Here is a 20,000-nt window from a genome sequence, read left to right as displayed (position 1 = left end):
TCATCCAATCAAACAAGTGTCTCTAGAGGTCATCCAACTCTGGGTTTGGGCCCATGTCTGCACCAGATCCTAGTGAGAGCTGGCAGCAATCTGAATTTAGACAGAGCCTAGACCTCTTGTCCCACAGTAACACTATTTATTTTACACAGCATTACATTGTCTTTCTCAACTGTACTCTGCACAATTAACATAACGTTATCTATAAGTCTACTCTAGGGGGGCACTGTGGCGCAAGCAGTAGCCCCGACCATATACGGGCTTGATCGCCCACAGGGACACAGGTTCGAATTCGACCCGCTGTCATTTCCCGATCCCACTCCCCACCTCTTCTCTCCATCTCATTTCCTGTCCAAACCTTGACTGTTCTATCTGATTAAAGGCAAAAAGCCCAAAAACAAATCTTAAAAAAAAGATACTCTAAAAGTCTCCTTCGTTCCTCTCATCAGTAAACTGACTCGCCTGGCTCCGTTTCATTTCAGGCCTGCTTCCGGTGAGTTCTTCTAGTTTCTTGTGAAGTTTGTGGACTCCTGCTTATTTCTCTCTCTTTCTGGGCATGCTAATAAAGGCTTATTGGAAATGGCGAGGGTCTGGAACTGAAGAGTAGTGGAAGGTACTAATTTCACCTCCCCGTGGAAACACTCAAACGCACAAACCTACACAGCACCCAGAGGGCATAAGTGCCTTCTGAAATGGCAGGACACCATTTTAACTGTTGTAATTGGGAGTGTGATTTGCCCAGAAACCTGTGAGGTTTAGTCTGCTGCTGGGATGTAGGCGTATATGGTGACTGGGAGACACAGGATCATAGGTGAATGGTTGGTGAAAATTGAAAGTCTGTTTCCATAACGATCTCCACGCTGAATTTTCTCATTTTGCAGGCAGAGCAGGTGTGCTATATACCAAATTGTGCTCGTCAGACCAAAGCATCGATTCATTTTCCACCTACTCTTTCACAGAAGAAGTTGTCTTTTCCGGCTGAAAGTAGTTAGGTTCTCAGCGGGATTTAAAAGCTTTTCTATGCCCATTGATAGATGAAAAAAGCCTTTAGATCATACTAAATTGAAGTACTCCCAGAGAGTGAGACAAGTATGCACATAATTCTGTATGGTTAATTGTTTGAGTTTGTGTATGTGTGTGAATGCCTTTGTGTGTGTTTGTTTTTATTAGTGTTACTCTGTCATGGCTACTGTAAGTGTAAGGCTGTAAGCTGATAGCTGATAGCTGTTGCTCTGACATTGCTACTGTAACTGTTAGCTGACAGCTGATTCCCCATGTCCTGCAGTGACCACAGGGTGCCACTCTGAACACATCTCTGTCTGTAATACCAGCGGGGCATACATGTACCAAGTGAATTTGAAGCACTCAGAAACCTCTACTCTGAGATCTCTCTTTATCAAGTGTTCTCACACACACACACCCACACACACACACACTGAACTATCTGGTGCCTGATGAGACTGTAACACATGGGGCACTTCTTGTGTGTGTGTCTCGGCTGTGGAAGTAGTTCAGCTCTCTCTCTCACTCTCACTCACACACACACACACACACACACACACACACACACACACACACCCCTACCTGGTCTCTGATGAGACTGTAACACACAGGGCACTCCTCACACTGGTGTGTGTCTCGGTTTTGGAAGTAGTTCAGCTCGCACTTGTCACACTTGTAGCCTACGAAACCCTGGCGACAGGGGCAGGTTCCGTTGCCATGGCACTGCATGGAGACGGAGCCCATTGGGTCACAGTTACAGGCTGAGGAGGAATGGGCAGAATGAGAGAGGGAAGGTGAGGGGGACAGAGAGAAGAAGGGAAAGAGGGAGGAGAGATGGACAGAATGAGAGAGAAAGCAGGAGAGGAGGACAGAGAAGAAGGTAGAAAGATACAGAGAGAGAGAGAGAGAGAGAGAGAGAGGTTTAACACTCCTTCATTAAATCCTTTAAATCTTTACTTTACTGCAAACCTATGAGGGGAGGGAGAGAGAGGGGGAGAGAGTAAAAACAACAAAGACAAAATCTTTGGGTCATACATACTTGCAGATGAACCCGCATCAGCACACACACACTTTGTTCTTTCCTCATTAAATTCTGTATTTTTATGTTTCGCTTGATGTTTAATGGATGTTTTGTTTTGGCTGCACAGACAATGAGAACTCTTAATTCTTTTCTCTAAAGACAGTCAGATATTTGAAAAAGTGAAAGTCAAGAAAATTACTTTGGTAAATTATTGATGGGTTTTACTTTCCCCCCAATGTATTTATGCAGTCCACTCTTCCTTATGGACCACCTCATGCAGATTCACACCTTTGGATTGGATTGAATGGATTGAATCAGTCCACACATGCCCCTAACTGCACTAATCCATGCTGATTTGGGTGTGTTTTTGGTGATGTCATACTGTACCCCGACACCTAACTGCACTAATCCATGCTGATTTGGGTGTTTTTAGTGATGTCATACGTTACCCCGGCACCCTCTGGATGAGAAACCAAAGAACCCCAGACGACAGGAGTCACATGGCATCCCCTGCACCCCCACACGACACACACACTGGCCCGTGATGGGATGGCAGGCTGGCGAGGAGGAACCAACGGGATTGCAGTTACATCTGAGCAAAGGGAAGAGAAAGATGAGAGGTTAGTTTCAGACCGGGCTGAAATCCCGTGGATAAAACAGAGCCAAAAGCTTGTCTTTCTGTCCACTTGTGCCCTTGACAGGCTAATCCAAAGAGATTAAGGCTGGGGATTACTGACATGGTCACCATTCCCAGGTCTTCGATTAGACTGAGATTGATGTGAGCAGGAATGACCTCCAAAAGTAATTACCCATAACGCACCTCTCACAGCCCAGGCCTGGCCGCAGGTTGAAGAAGCCTGGCTCACACTGGCTGCAGTCGCGTCCTGTCACGTCACGCAGACACCGGCAGATGCCCAAAATGGGGTGGCACTCGTGCGCGGGCCCAGCGGAGCCTGCAGGATTACAGCTGCATGCTGGGAAAACAACACAAACACAAATGAACGGTAGGCCTTCACACTTGCATTACAGACAACATGTGTGCTCAAGATACAGGGAGTGCAGCCAACAGCCAGCTAGAAAACACTAACTAGACAGTCACTAGCTAACTAGCCTCTTCTGATGCCTCCACTACCAACACCAGCATCAAGCCATATCAACATCAGGAGTTTGATGCTCATTAGTATTGCCATGCTGATACAAATGTCCACTTTCCCTGTAGTATGAAGCATTGTGCATAACGAATAACACGTTTATTTAGTTATCCAGTGGCTAAAAAACTATATATTTTTTGTTGAAATACTTTAATCAGTGTAGCAGGCCCAGTTGAAAAGAAAGTACTTCCATACACAGCTTTACAAGGCCTTTCACTCTTTTCAAAACAGAAAGATCTTAAAGAATATAGACCATCTCATCCTGCATTTCAGAATGACTGAGAACACACACACACACACACACACACACACACACACACACACACACACACACACACACACACACACACACCCACACACACACACACACACACACACACACACACGCACACACACGCACACGCACACAAATATTTCTAACTCATAAACACCTCTGTGCACACTGGTATGCCAGGGATTTAGACTGGATCCTTCCCCCTTTCTGTCTCTCTCTCTCACACATATACACTCACACAGACACACACATTCTGACATACTATCACATCAGCTGACAAACACAGTTATGTCTTTATTTTCTATAGAGCAAAGGCCAGATCTTTATGACAGGTGTCTTTGCAGAGCCTATGTATCTTCTCAACTCATGTTGCACAGACTGACAGGATGAGAAAGTACCTCTCTCTACCTCTTCCTCTCTCCATCTCTCAACCCTTTTTTCTCTACCTTTCTTCCTCTTCCTTGCTCCATCTCTCACTCTCACTCTCTGTCTCTCTCTCTCACAGACACACACTCTGCCCCTAAATCTCTCCTGTCTTTTAGCGCTGCTTCTACAGTATCTCCTTCACTCCCTCATATGCCTGTCACTGTGGTGACAGCAGGAAATGAATAGATCTCATTTGCAGCCACACTGCATGAAGACTAGAAAAAGATGACCCCCCAAAATGTGAATCCATTCTTCTCTCTCCACTCCCCCTCCCCCCTCTTTCTCTCTCTGCCTCACCCTCTCTGTATCTTTTGTATTTTTCCATGAAGTCTCTCATGAAGTGCTCGTCATGATGAGTCATTATAAACACACTTCACATTAGTGATAATGAGTGGGAGGGATCAACAAAGGTTCCTAGATAGCAGTTGAGTGGTATGCCATGCCAATTCAGGGACAGATCTTATGGTGCATTTTTTTCCCTAGTCCACAAAGCAGACATTCTGAGTTATCTGATAACTGAGGAAAACTTGAGGGACACTTTTACCTGCTAACTATAAGTTCCAGTGGGGGTGGGTTTCAACTTATTTTGAGCAAAGTTATGAGGCTCAAAGTTTAGAAATGGGGCTATGTAATGAGGGAACTGTTTAACTTGCAGGAAAGTATGTCCCACCCAATCAGCTTATCAATAGTGACAGTCTTGATGTTTTTTTAAAGCCAATCCAATACCCTAATCGTGTGCACACAACACTGCATCAGAGCAGTCATGCCAAAAATCATGCATCTTTTCCAGCATTTCAGAGACTAGCAATGTTACTGCCTGTGGATAACTAGGTAAGCTACAGGAAGTTTTATACCCTGGCCTGTTTGGCAGGGACAAAGCAGGCTCTCTGCGATGTTGTCATCTTGGAGGGGATTAAAGTGGGTCTGATGTGAAATCTGTGTCCTCTGTCTCACACACCTGCAGTGGTCCCAGGGGCCGGGGAGCTCTCCTGATGGTGGGCCGACTCGCCCTGATATTAATCTGTGATTTAGTGCCCTTGTAGTTCTGAACTTTTAAGCTGCTTGAAAAACAAAATGTTCTTTTCCCTTTCCCCCCCTCTAAGGCAGTCCCTGTGGAAACGGTAATGGCACTTTCAGAAAAATGATTTCAAACTTCCAAGAAGCCGCACACACACACACACACACACACACACACACACACACACACACACACACACACACACACACACACACACACACACACACACACACACACACACACACACACACACACACACACACACACACACACACACACAGAACAACATCATCATGCTGACACAAAATACACCCACTCACTCTCTCAATCCACTAATTCACCAACACACACAAACAAACACATACACATACATGCATACATACACAAACAATCAAGCTAACACCTATGGAGACACAGACACAGAAGGTAGCACACACACACACACACACGCTACGCACACACAAACATTTCCCAGCACTGAACAAAGAAGACTGCCTGAGGCCATTTTTCTGGAGCTTGTCATGCATTACCTTAACTTTGACTTGAATCTGTTTTTCCTTTTAATTCATTCCATGTCCTTGGATGTCCTTTGTACATCTCAATTTAACATCATGCAGTACAAACACACACACACACACACACACACACACACACACACCAGGTAGCATACTCACGTTTGCACTTCTGAGAGGGGCTGCGGACCAGGTCCGTGGCGTTGCCGTAGTAACCAGGCTGGCAGCGCTCGCAGTGTTCGCCGGTGGTGTGTCCGAGGCACTTTAGACAGCGTCCTGTTATGTAATCACACACACCCACTGCGTTCGGGTCCACGTTCGAGTTACACTCGCACCTCACACACGGACGCACCACGCCACTCCGCCCAAGTGGGTCACCATGGAAACCGTCCTCACACATCTCACATCTGGTGCCTGTCAATCAAAGGAGGGAGACGCCTCAAAACACGAGAACAATTGCTGTGTGTAGCACATTTTGAACTCCAACTCCTGAAACAACTAAAGCTAGGTGCTAACACAACCAGAGTCAAGGCTACAGCACCCATACTGATGAAGATGCATATCTGTGGAGTTTTGCAAGTCACTCCGGAAATGCATTGATGATTAAATGGAAATATAAGAATGGGGAGGGGTGTTTGTAATAGGTTTTAGGTGTTTCTAGAAGGAAAGCTAAGCTTGTTTGTGTCAGCTTTTGATGGTCTCAATACCTAATGTATACTCTTGTCACAGTTCAAAGGTCACGTCTGGTCCTAGACACATAAGTGTTATAATGGTACTCAATGGTATAGTAGGGGAGAGAGGGGGAGGGAAAGGAAGAGATGTGTGAGAGTCACGTCGTAAAGAGGACATTGATGTTTGGGAAAGAATCAGGTGGCCACACACACACACACACACACATTAATTGTAGGAGATGGATTAGAGCACTTAGATTGTGCCTTGAACTTTTTCACAGAGAATGAGCTAAAATTGGCGAAGGAGGACAACCTCACACAAAAAGATACAGAAGGATGCAGAAAGATACACATAGAAACACACACAGGCATAGAAAGATACACAGAAGGACACACAAACATACACACACACACACTTCCAGCGGCAGCGCAGCTTGTGTCCTCTTCTATAACAAAATGCAATTATCACTTACTTTTGTCAAAGCAATTACCTGCAGTCTGCTGCCACTATTCCCCTGACAAAAGCCAGCGTCTTAAAAGCCACACACAATCCTGCTCACTTCCCTGGTAATTACGGATCCTTTTGAGCCAAGCGCCGCCACTAAACTCACTAAAGCGCACTGTCATCAAACATGTCCCCCCCCTCCCAGGAATGATGGCAAGTGAAGATGTATTTTAGAGGCGGTGGGTGGGTGGGGGGGGGTTGGAGACTGTGGTTTGTTGTTGAGAGTGATGAGAAGAAGAAGAGAGGAGATGTTAGTGAGCGTGTTAGCTGTGTGGAGCCCCCCCCCCCCCCCCCCCTTAGTCTCCACATCCACTCCTTTCAGAAGGAGAGGAGCGCCTGACTATCTGTGGACTGTAAAAGACAGTAAAATACCTTACTTTCTTTGAGGCGACCATTTCAAACGGAGTAATTAGTATGAAGCAGTGTGTGCGATGGTGCAGGAAGTCCACAGTCACAAATTAAAAGTCATCTCTGGGCCTTGGAGGTAACCACTAGCATTGGCTAATTAGCACAAGGGAAGGGGCTAATGTAGCAAAACAAATCACCTTCTTAAGTAGATGGGTGGAACAAAGACAAGGACATTTTTTCTTTACTATCTGACTCAAAAATGTTCCATCTCTGAGTGAGGGTGGTGGAAGTGTGTTTCTCCTCTCCTCTGCTTTAGCTGAGCGGTAAGAGATGTTTGACTCACCCCTCTGTCCACTGGGGCAGTTGGTACAGACCACATCCCCTGTATCGGGCAGCTGGGCGCAGCTGGTACGGTCTGGGCAGGGACAAGGCTGGCAGTCTCTGGAACTGCCAAACAAGGCATTGCCGTAGTAACTATCCAGGCATCTCTCACAGGTTGGTCCGGTGGTGAAGCCTGTGCAGGTGCACACTCCTGAAACAAACAAACACATACACATATGGGGTGGTGTGTTTGGGTGAGGAAATGAGAAAACACACACACACACACACACACACACACACACACACACACACTTCACTATCTTATTTTATTTATATCTCAACTGTCTCCCTCTGTCATACACACACAAACACAGACACACACGCACACACACACACACAAACACAAGCTGACTTACATTCCTCCTCTTCTCTAACTCTCTCTCTCACTCATTCCTTCTCTGCATCTCTCTCACACTCATGAACAGATAAGAGATTTCGGGAAGTGTGCAGTGCTTACCCTTACACTTGACAAATCAAAAGAGAGCATGCACACACGCACACGCACACACACACACACACACACACACACACACACACACACACACACACACACACACACACACACACAGACACTCTCTCACACACTCTTTCTCTTTATATTTCATTTTCTCATAGACTATAACACACTTTATTTATTACACACAAACATCAACGCTCTCTCTCTCTCTCTCTCTCTCTCTGACACACAAACACACACACACACAGAATAATACAAAGCTCAATGAGGCACCAACACCGATCAAGATATGAGAAATGAAAGTAGGGATCATGATCTTTTTGAAGGCAGTCTGACAGTCTTCAAACTATTGGATCTCTAGCAGGCTCTCTCTGTACAGCTGAATGTTTACGGCTGAAGCCTCCAGAGCCACTTTTTAAGAGCCAGGCAGTTCCACACCCTGCCAGTTTCCACAAAAAAGCAGCCCAGAACATGCAATTGGGAGTGACAGAATCCATTTTGATTCATTGATTCACCTCTGTCTTTCGGTTTCTCTCCACACATGCACATGCGATGTGTCACTCACTCGTGGAACACATATACACACACACACACACACACACACACACAGACACACACACACACAAACGTAAAGACATCAAACCATGCACAGTGAGGAGTGAACACTGTGTTGACTTGCTCATTTGACAGATCCAGGGCATGGCATGTACTACAGCTTATGGCCAGCAGGAGGCAGTGTGTAACTGCTATGGAAGAGAGCGAGAGACAGCAAGCGAGAGAGAAGTGAGAGAGAGAGAGAGAACTGCAAAGTGAGAACTGCAAAATCGGAATCTAAATTCAGCTAGATTGTAATTGCTTTAGGGACGCTAAGCATAGACGTCAGAGGGATAGAAAGAGAGGGAGAGAGCGAGAGAGAGAGAGAGGAAAAGTGGGAGAAAAGACATGAATGAGGTTCAGAAGACCTTCAAGAAGTCGAGCACAATCCCCCTGTAGTGAAGGAGATTACCAAGCTCGTGTCCTCCCTGCAAACACTCATTTGGATGGCCCCGTACTGGAGACATCCTCACCACCCTCCTCCACACATGCAATCTCTTCACAGCTACTCCTCATGTCCATATTCCTCCAGGAGCCCGCCACCGCTTTTGGCCACTCTAATCGATTTACTGCCACTCGGCCCCGCAATGAAATACTCCACTCCCTGGCAATATTTGATAAAGGCCGAGTCCCACAAGCAGCCTGCTTGGATGGGAGAGGCTGATATTGAAGAAAAGAACAAAAATGTTGAGTTGAGAATTGACTGAGAAGTGCTAATAAATATTTCATCAATAGGGCAGACATAAATGGATTAATTTAGTTTGTGTGTGTGCCTTTGCCTATGTTTGTTTGTGTGTGTGTGTGTGTGTGTGTGTGTGTGTGTGCGTGCGTGCGTGCGTGCGTGCGTGCGTGCGTGTGACATAGATGGCGGAGACTAAAATAATGATAAGCAGCTGAGTGAAGGACAAATTAAACTTTTTCACCCAAAATATAATCAAAATAAAATATGCACAGACACACACACACACACACACACCCACATGGAGAAAGAGACAGAGCGAGAGAGAGAGAGAGAGAGATACAATGCAGAAGTTCAAACACAGTGGCACATAAACACACACACACATGCTTACATGACAGGAATCTTAAGCATAAGCTCCCACCAAACTGCACTTACAGAAAAATGGCGCGAAAAAATACAAAAATCCTCGCACCTCACAACCTCTTTAAGGTCAACGGTTACCATGACAACATGGCGATAAAGCAAAAAACAGCTGCAACCTGATTTACAAAATGTATGAGTTAATGAATGAACGCATGAATGAATAAATGTATGAGTTAATGAATGAATGCATAAATGAATTAAAGGGGTGTGTGTGTGTGTGTGTGACTGTACAGGTAATCGAGGGAATGAATGAATAAATGAAGAAATGAATGAATGAATGAATGAATGAAAAGACGGACAGATGGATGGATGGATGGATGGATGGATGGTTGGATGAATGGATACATGATTAAATGACTGAATTAGGGAATTAAATAATTTGTCTCTGTCACGACTCTTCTCTGACACTTTGAACTGGGAACACTTCACTAGCGGCCACAAACTGCGCTAAACTTCCCTATAGTGAATATGTACAATGTGCCTGATGCTTCACTAACACGGCCAGTGGCAGCTTGTCTTTACTGTAGGAGTCGTGGCTGCATTTACAAGCAGGGTTCACATAAACTGTCCTCACGGAAACACATCAGAAACTGCAACATATGTTCACCACAAACAGGACATAGAGAGACTGAACATAGAATATCTACGGGTCAGAATTCACCCTCAAGCCAACACACACAATCAAAGACAATTCTTTGAGGTGACATTGCCGAATCTACCCCAAAGCACTTTGAGAATTTTTTTTAACAAGTTTCTCCTCTTTCCTCTTCTGGAAGAAACACACACACACACGCACACGCACACACAGCCATCTTTTCTTGGAGGCGAAGCCAATCAGACGATCTTTAGGACCAGACCAACACCCAAGAAAATGGGAAATGATTAAATTATCATTATTGCAATTGACCAGCTACATGAGGAGAAACAGCCCACTTGGCAATACTGATTACCATAGACATTCGCTTGTGTCACACACACATTAAACAGACAGCATCAGACTCTGCAGCCGAACTAGGCTTGATCTGTTACACTCACACACTATATCTCTCCTCGTTAACTGCTCCACTAGCATGCTGACTCGGGTTTTCCTTTGGTTTTCTCCTTTATCTTCTTGTCTTATTTTTAAACGAGACCAGCTCTGTTGCAAGTGGCAAATACATTTCTAGGGCTAATAACGCACGCGGGTTTCCCCTCCGCTAAGAAACAACGGAGCCGCAGGAGAGTCAAGTCCATTAGTTCGCGCTGTAATTATGCAGATACCTAATGAAGCATGCAGTGCCACCGAAAGATCATTATTGCTTCTACAGTGGGCTGACTAATTCAGTGCCATCTATCACCCAAAACCAAGCACTTACGTCTGAACAATGGGACAAACGTTAGCTTAAAACCATTATTACCCATCCACTTAAAACACTCAATGATTTCATGAGTGGATGTGCCTAAGCTAAGCAGTGTTCAGTCCGGGGAGTTGAGAATGTAGAGAGTAGGGCCTCTGTGATTTGTTGATTATCATCTTTCATCATTTCCTGTCTGGGGTGACCTGCCCATGCCTCTGCTAAAGCCGACCCAGTTCTCTTCATCTCTCTTTTCCCTTTCACTTTTACTTTCCCTTCATTTGTATCTCCACACCAAATTCTTTCCATCCATCTTTCCACTCTAGATTTTCTCACTAATTTAGAACCTTTTTCCTTCACTGTATCTTTCCTCCACCTCCCAATCACTTATCTTTGCCTCTACTCTCTCTCTCTCCCTTCTCTCTCTCTCTCTCCCGTGCGCTCTCTCTCTCTCTCTTCTCTCTCTCGCTCTCTATCCATCCAAATTACAGACCCTCTCACACACTACATAACTGAGGTCAAGTCAGAGAAAGCCCTGGCTTCCTAAGGGACAGTGCGTGTATGTGTGTGTGTGTGTCTGTGTGTGTGTGTGCATGTCTCTCTCTCTGTGTATGTGAAAGAGAGAGAGAGAGAGAGAGAGAGAAATAACCCCAGTGTTCCTAAGGGAGGTTAATTCTGACTGTAGATGACAGAGAAGAGAGGGATGAGAGGATGAGTGGAGCCCCTGGAGAAGAGTGAAGCTCTGAAAGGGTCTCTCTGTCTCTTCTTTCCTTCTCTCTCTCTTTCTCTCCTTCGCCTTCTTCTTCCTCTCCTCCAATTCTTTTTTTCTCCTCTGTTTCTCAAACACTCTGCTCTCTTCCTCTGTCTCTCTCTCACACACACACAAACTGCTCTCTCTCTTTCTACCTCTTTCTTCCACTTCTTTCTTTTCCTCTTTTTCATTTGGACTAAAATATACCTCTCTCTCTCTCTCTCTCTCTCTCGGCCCATACCCATCTTCTGTCTCCTGATCTGTTTGTTTATTCGGATAAATTAGATTGGAGAAGGCATTTCATTTGCAGTCTTTGGGAGGTCTGGGAAAACAAGGAGGTGTGTGCTTGTGTGTAAATGTGAAAATAATGTGGAAATGCGTGTGTGTGTGTGTGTGTGTGTGTGTGTGTGTGTGTGTGTGCTTGTATGAGAGAGAGAGAGAAAGAGGGAGAGAGATTGGAACAGAGAGAGAGGTAGAGAGAGTGCTGTGTGTATGTATGTGTGCTGTGATCATATACAGTATAAGTAGAAAGAGGTGGATCTAAACGCATACAAACCTACATGCTTTAATTACATTTCCACCATGATGGGTTTGATAAAAAAAGTATGTTCTTCCTGCAGCCTGTATACAAAGCTGAACAAAAGACAAACTCTCAAGCACACAACTAAGAAAACAAAACAGAAACATTTAGTCCACACATTGTTCATTTTTCTTCTCTTTTCTACCAACTGAAAGTTTTTTTCCTACCAGATGCTGCAGGTCGTGACCCCCACCCTGTGGAGATATGGGGGCTTTAAAGAAGAGGAAGGTGTACCCCCCCGTTGCCCCTCCTATTGCCCCTCTCAGTAAGAAGTCAGAAGGCTCACTGCTACTCTTGGCATGGAGGCGAGGAGGGCACACACGGACGGGAGGTGCTCCCTTTGATTTACTCCACTCAGGGGGAGTTAAGCTGTCACTCAAGGCAACTCCTGAGAGACTCAAGCGTGTGTGTGTGTGTGTGTGTGTGTGTGTGTGTGTGTGTGGATGTTTGTATGTGTGTGTGTGTGTGTGTGTTTGCATGTGTGTGTGTTTGAGAGTGTGTGTGTGTGTGTGTGTGTGTGTGTGTGTGTATGGATGTTTGTCTGTGTGTGTGTGTGTGTGTGTGTGTGTGTGTGTGTGTGTGTGTGTGTGTGTGTGTGTGTGTGTGTGTGTAAAAAAATGAATGTGTTTTTGGACAGTACTATATATATATATAAGTGTATGTGAATGTGTGTGTCTGTGTGTGTGTGTGTGTATGTGCATGTGTGAATGTGTGTGTGTGTGTGTGTGTGCGCATGTGTGTGTGCATGTGCGTGTGTGTGTGCGTGTGTGTGTGTGTGTGTGTGTGTGTGTGTGTGTGTGTGTGTGTGTGTGTGTGTGTGTGTGTGTGTGTGTGTGTAAGAGAGGAGGCTACCTCCATCTGCTGTTCTGCCCCCTCAGATGCTGATGCCGCCCCCGCTCTAACACAAAACAGATGTGTCTCACTGAGGCAGATGTGGAAACACACACACACACACACACGCACACACACACACACACATTCTCTAGTAGAGACATACACTGATGTATAACAGGTAAACATTTAAATATGCACACAAACAGACCTACAGTATATCCCCACGCATGCACAGATCCCACACCACTGCTGGTCAAAGGATCAAGACCTAAGGGGTTTGACTAGGAGATCTGTCCTGCTGTGTATTTCTGCATTTAAACCAAAAAGATTCTGTGAGTTCCCACACAGAATTTAGCATGTGGCTTTAACAGACACACACACACACACAAAAACACACACGCACACGCACACGCACACGCACACACACACAGCAGGGACAAGCACACAGTATATTATGCTGGCTCTATCACAGCACAACATAATTTCTGTCAGTAGAAAGCGACCAACAGACACTACACTGTTATTTACTCTATGATATCCATTCATACGGGCAATCATTTTGGCATCTTCTCATCATGCGTCTTTGGATAAATGGCCCCAAAGGTCATTGAAGAAAAACTATTTAGAGGTGCGTACACCCACACACACACACACACACACACACCCACACATACATACACATACACACACACACACACACACACACACACACACACACACACACACACAAACACACATACACCAAAGCAAATACACACAACATTCAGTGGACGCCTTGTGTGTGTTTGAGTGACTTGCCAGGGAGAGTGTGTGTGTTTGACTGTCTGCTGTGAGTGTGTGTTTGAATGTCTGCTGTGAGTGTGTGTTTGACTGTCTGCTGTGAGTGTGTGTGTTTGACCGTCTGCTGTAAGAAAGTGTGTATTTACCCAGCAAAATTAGCCCTAAGGGCTCTTGACTTCAAAACCCTGCGTACAGTCATCCTCTCCTCACATCCTCCGCTTAGAGATTACACACACTCTTTCACACATACACACACACACACACACACACACACACACACACACACACACACACACACACACACACACACACACTTCCTGTGACATTTATGGCACTCCGCACTTTTCTGAATTATTCACCATCTTTTTTTACATGTGAAATGTCATGGGCACTAAAGAAAGTTTTTTGGGGGTCTTGGTGACACAAAACCCCTCAGACTCTTTTTTAAAACAGTGTGAAGAAAGAACTATGAACAGACTCCTGTGGAGGTCTCTCTCTTTCTCTCTTTTGAAATGCTGTGTGTGTGTGTGTGTGTGTGTGTGTGTGTGTGTGTGTGTGTGTGTGTGTGTGTGTGTGTGTGTGTGTGTGTGTGTGTGTGTGTGTGTGTGTGTGTGTTGTACCTTATACGTGTGAATATTTGTGTGTGTGGTGTTAAGAGAGACCTACATTTCCCAAAAGGCCCTTGTTCACCCCAGTCCTGTCACTTTAGTTCTGCATAAATGTATTTACTGGGACAAAAGTGCTTATAAGGACAGTGTTTTCTGAACAGGGTCTCGTGGTGTGCCACTGAAAAAGCATGAAAATGTCATTCCCCCTACTGAGTTCTGAATTTCAATGCGTTACCAAACACAGAACATGTCTGAATAGGCACTGTGGCCCCCACTGTGCTGTCTTCTTAGCCCTCTGACTCTTAGGCTTCTTTCAGAATCATTTCACAAAGCTTCTACCTTGCCCATGATAAGAGGTAGCCATACAGTACATGCTGGTTTTATATTGGTTTTATTTCAGGACAGTCAGGGCTACACAGATATGCATTCATTTGATGAGTGAACAAAGGATTCTGGGTCAATTAACAAACCAAGCACCTGCGATACCCAATCTTAAATAATAAGAAAGTGGATTCATACCCACACTTGTTTGAATCCATCTCAGCCAGGTAAGATCTGTCCACTGCCATTTAGGCATTCAGTGCACGGCCCAAAACAATTTCAGCACCACGGGGCACAGACATCCTCACCCACCCAAACACCTTTCATCTTGCTTTGTTTGATAAAGTTTGTCTCTGAGGCTCCAGACCTGATAATTTCCTTTAATCAGATTACATAAGGATTACAGCACCCTGCATAGCGCACTATTGTGATACTTTTAGAATAGATGACCGGAACACAGGCCCCTCCACTGTCACTGGACTGAGAGAGAATGTCAGCGTGGCTTCCATTCAAACGTTTGGAATTCTAATGCTTATGAATTCAACTTATGAATTCAAATGCTGCTTCTGTAGCGATTCGGTTATGTGTGTGTGTGTGTGTGTCTGTGTGTGTGTCTCTGTGTGTGTGGTGTCTGTGTGTGTGTGTGTGTCTGCTGTGTGTGTGTGTGTGTGTGTGTGTGTGTGTGGGTCAGATGTTTAATGCTGGCTCTCTGACCATTCTTGACATGGCTTTCCTGTAATTGCTGCCTTATGCTGATCTCTACATTTGGCATCTCTCAGTAAGCAAGAGCAATCTGATGTTTGGAAATGTCACGCCAGCCCTTGTGCTAACCTGTGTGTGTGTGTGAAAGGAAGCAAACATAGCAGCAAGCACACGCTGCATTAGCATTTGTTTACTTGATGAATGAACGCTTCTCACTTGTGTATTTTATTGTTTTATTTCCTCTTCAAAAAGCCCTTTTCTTCTCCCTCTCCTCTTCTCTCCTCTCCACCATTCACCTCTACTCTCCTCTTTCCCCTCCCTTCCCCTCCCTTCTCCTCTCTTCCCCTTCTCCGCTCCTTTTCTCTCCTTCTTACCCCCCATTTCTGCCTCACAGAAGATGAGCTGCCACTGCTGTTCTCTCACCCTGTTATGGATGGGGTGCCACAAATTACTCATAAAAAGGTGACGTTCAATGCAGCATTCACGATGCGGCCCACACACACAATCCAAACACAAACACATGTGCATGTACACCCTCACACACACACTCACACACACACACACACACACACACACACACACACACACACACACACACACACACACACTCAATCTATGCGTAGGCTTATTTGAAGGCCATATGCACACACACACACACACCCCTCTCTCTCTCTCTCTCTCTCTCTCTCTCTCTCTCACTCTCTATGAGTATGTGAATGACATTTCCATGGACACACACACTCACTCTGTCTCTCTCACTCTCTCTGACACACAGATACACACAAACACACACACACACACACACACACACACACACAGACACACTATGAGTATGTGAAAGACATACACCTGACTTCATCAGCCGTGTGTGTGTGTGTGTGTGTGTGACACTCCACAAAGCACCCGCTTCATGTTTTTCCACTGCAAATATTAACATTTCCAATCTGTTGTGTTGCGTTGAGAGTAAATAGAAACGACACGAATCGGAGCGTGTTAATAAATCAGCATTAGGAAGCTGCAGCGGCTCGTGCCTCGTGCCCAGTCAGTGTAAACTCACCCTCCTCTTCCAAAAACAAAACAAAACAAAACAAAATCCAGCGCCCTGTGACAGAGCTGTTAGCTAATTACAACCAATTAGGCCTTGATTAGGACGCGCATACCACAAGTCCGCCTACTACACGAATACTAACAAGGGGGTGTGGCCAGTCTGAAACACACCTGGTTTTCCCTTTCACCTCCAACAATAACAAATCACCGTGGCTCTTCACTTGGCTGTGGCAGGGAGCAGATGCAGTTAGCGGGATGATTAGAGAGAGGGGGAGAGTGATGTGTGTGTGTGTTAATGATGAGTGAGTGTGTCTCCGGTGGGGCCGTGCTTCTCAAGGCTAGCTCTATTTACGGACCTGCGGCGGCTTTGCCATGCTAAACGTCCTTGAGAAGGAACCTGCTGAGATTGAAACCCGATCGTCTTTGAAGTTTCTAAAGCTTCATAAATAACTAAAAGAGTTCTCCGCCTCCTTCTCCAGGGACCAAAGTGGGAGTCTTCCCGGAACACGCACTCTTTCTTTCTCTCTCTCTCTCCCTCTTCCTCTCACTTATTCCATTTTACTCTCTCCACTCTGCCTCTCGTCTCCCCCTGGCCCTCCCACAAACTCTCTGCCTTTTTCTTCCTCCTCCCCGTTTTATCTCATTGTCTCCCCCCTCTATTTTTCTCATCACACCTGTATCCGTCTCTTTTCTCTCTCTCTCTCTCTCTTTCTCTCTCCCTCCCTCATTCTATTTCCCTTAGTCTCCCTCTTTCTGTCTCCTTCCTAGAGGAGACAGGAAATCTTGTCTGGCATTAAATTATAATGTTAAAGTCCTGTTCCGAACTAATCACATATTACGCTCATAATACGAACGATAGAATTTTAATTCCTGGCTTATTAGAGAGAGACAGCAATTACACAGGAGAGATGGATGATGGGAAGGGGAGCGGAGGACATGGAGGGGAAGATTAGTGAAAGAGAGAGGGGTAGCAGAGAGCGCCACAGAGACACCGGGGGGTGAGAGAACGAGAGGGATGGCAACAGAATGAGGGGCGGATGAGGCACCGCCGAGAGGAAGATTATGAGATCAACTCGCACAATAGGACAGGGTGAGTGGAAGAGCATTAGAAAGGGGCGATAATGGAAAGAGAGAGAGAGAGAGAGAGAGACAGAGAGAGGGAGAGTGAGAGAGGGAGAGAGAGAGGGAAAGAGAGAGGGGGAGAGAGACAGAGGGAGAGATGTCGAGAGAGGGAGATAGAGGGAGAGAGAGAGAGAGAGAGAAGTTCAGTAGTGAGCAAGAGAGAGAGATAGACAGAGAGAGAGAGAGGGAGAGATGGCGAGAGAGGGAGAGAGAGAGATGTAGTTTAATAGTGAGCAAGAGATAGACAGAGAGAGAATGAGACAGAAAGATAGAGAGAGAGGGAAAGAGAAGTATTGAGAGAGGGAGAGGGCAACATTAATGAGAATCCTGTCATGGGAGAAGGAGTCAGGAAGAGACACTCTGCAGTCACGCAGGCCTCCCTGAAGCCCAATTAGCTGTGATTAGATGACAGGCTGCTAGCTTGGCTAATTATCAGATAGCCAATCAAAGTATGTGAAACCAGCCCATACACACACTCACACGTATGCACACACGCGCACACACACAAACACACACACACACACACACACACACACACACTAAAAACATCTATCTGGTTGTGTGAAAGAGAGAGAGAGCGAGAGAGAGAAAATAACAAAGAAAGCCACAAATCGTACAGAAAAAAAAGGCATAGAGAGAGAGAGATAGGGAATAGGGAAAGATGGAGAGGAGGAGAAAGAGAATAAAGCAGAAAGAGAGAAAGGGATCAAAAGGAAGAAGGCCAGAGGTGTAGGGATGAGTGTTGGGTGTACCTGTCTCAGGGTGGCAGTCTCCATGCCCGTTACAGTTGCAGGGCACGCAGCGGGCATAGGGGCCTCCGCCGGGCTCCTCGCGGGTGAAGCCTTGGGCACACAGCTCACAGTGGCGCCCGCTAAAGCCTGCCGGGCACTGACACACCTCCACCCATGATGCCAACGCAGACTCCAACCCTCCTCCGGACCAAGAAAGAACCCAGCAGAACCGTCTGAGCGGAACCCAGTGTCACACCAGCTACTGGGACGTATCTGAGAAAGGAGACAAAAGGATAGAGCAGATGGGTGAGAGCTAGAACCTGGTAGAACAACCTGAGTGAAACCCAGAGTCACACTGGCTAACTGAGATGTATCTGAGAAAGGAGCGAGAGAGAGAGAGATAGAGAGAGAGAGTGAGTAGAAGAGTTAGAACTGGAACCTGGTAGAACCAGCTGAACAGAACTGAGTCATAACCAGTAACTGAGATGTATTTTAAGGATGGAGCGAGAAAGACAATAAGAAACTAGAAGAAAACTGGAACCTAGAACCGTGTGAGCAGAGCTGAGTCATACTGACTAAGTGATTCACATCTGAAAAGGAGAGAGTGAGAGAGGAACGGAGCTAGGTGAGAACCGGAACTGGGTAGAGCTGATAAAACAGAACACAGATCATGCTCTGAACTTTATCTTGGAAAGGAGAGCGCGTGAAAGAGAGAGAGCGGATATGTGTGTGTACTGGTTATATCAAAATCAGGATATTGGTTGCTATTGTGTTGTTCACAGGAACTGTTGTGTGTATTTGTGTTTTATTTGTTGAATCTCGTTCATATGCATCCATGACTTGAAGGGGAATGATACATAACTAAGGGCATAGGCAGAAAGAGTTTCCCATACAAACATAAAACTCATATAGTCTCTAGAAACAGACAAAACACACACTATCACACTGAAACACACACACATGTGCATACTCACACACATGCACTTTCTCTCTCGCTCTCTGTCTCTGTTCTCTCTCTCTCACACACACACACACACACACACACACACACACACACACACACACACACACACACACACACACACACACACACACACACACACACACCAAAGGCATACGCTGCAGAACACAGGGTGACAGTGAACAGCAGTAATGGTTTCATGTGAGAGTGGCTGAGACGAAGCACACAGCACTCATGGGATTACATGAGAGGACAGACAGAGACACAGCTCAGGGCTTCAGGCCGTGCCACCGTGACTGACTACTGCTAGGGCTACAGGGGCTACCAGCCTCATCCCCAGCCTCTAATATGTGTGTGACTTGGCTTGTTAGCATGGTTGTTAGCTGCATCCTGCCCACACTGCCCTTGGGCCTCATTATGGTCTTGCCTTCAACCCTGCCTCATGCCAGAGTGTGGTTAGCTAGACCCTAGAGCACTATCACACACACACACACACACACACACACACACACACACATACACACACACACACACACACTCTCTCTCTCTCTCTCTCTCTGGTTCTTTCTCTCTCATCAACCCTGCCTCATACCAGAATGTGGTTAGCTAGACCCCAGAGCACTATCAGTCTCTCTCTGGTTCTTTCTCTCTCAACCCTGACTCATACCAGACTGTGGTTAGCTATCACTGATTCTCACTGTCTCATCTGGTATCGCTCCTCTCAGAGGATCTCTCACACATGCTGTCTCACTCTCACACATTCACAC

The 20,000-nt window shown here is 45.8% G+C and overlaps 1 protein-coding gene and 1 long non-coding RNA gene across 2 annotated transcripts in view; both read right to left on the bottom strand.

The window, feature by feature from the left end:
• LOC105888845 (laminin subunit gamma-3-like) overlaps nucleotides 1–20,000 on the bottom strand; it is a 106,795-nt gene that overhangs the window by 13,645 nt on the left and 73,150 nt on the right. Inside the window, exons 11-16 of the mRNA XM_042704202.1 lie at nucleotides 18,294–18,505; nucleotides 7,269–7,457; nucleotides 5,564–5,815; nucleotides 2,841–2,994; nucleotides 2,470–2,612; nucleotides 1,582–1,760 (exon numbers count right to left, since the gene is read on the bottom strand). Coding sequence (XP_042560136.1) covers nucleotides 1,582–1,760; nucleotides 2,470–2,612; nucleotides 2,841–2,994; nucleotides 5,564–5,815; nucleotides 7,269–7,457; nucleotides 18,294–18,505 — 1,129 coding nt within the window. The remainder of the gene's footprint in view (nucleotides 1–1,581; nucleotides 1,761–2,469; nucleotides 2,613–2,840; nucleotides 2,995–5,563; nucleotides 5,816–7,268; nucleotides 7,458–18,293; nucleotides 18,506–20,000) is intronic.
• Nucleotides 18,499–20,000, bottom strand: part of LOC122129157 — a 23,251-nt gene continuing 21,749 nt past the window's right edge. The window contains exon 4 of the long non-coding RNA XR_006151747.1: nucleotides 18,499–18,545. This is a non-coding gene — a long non-coding RNA (uncharacterized LOC122129157). The remainder of the gene's footprint in view (nucleotides 18,546–20,000) is intronic.

Source organism: Clupea harengus, unplaced genomic scaffold (genome assembly GCF_900700415.2).
Source record: "Clupea harengus unplaced genomic scaffold, Ch_v2.0.2, whole genome shotgun sequence".
Lineage (NCBI taxonomy): Eukaryota > Metazoa > Chordata > Actinopteri > Clupeiformes > Clupeidae > Clupea > Clupea harengus.
Note: the sequence above shows the minus strand (reverse complement) of the source record. Positions and strands in the feature narration are given on the sequence as shown.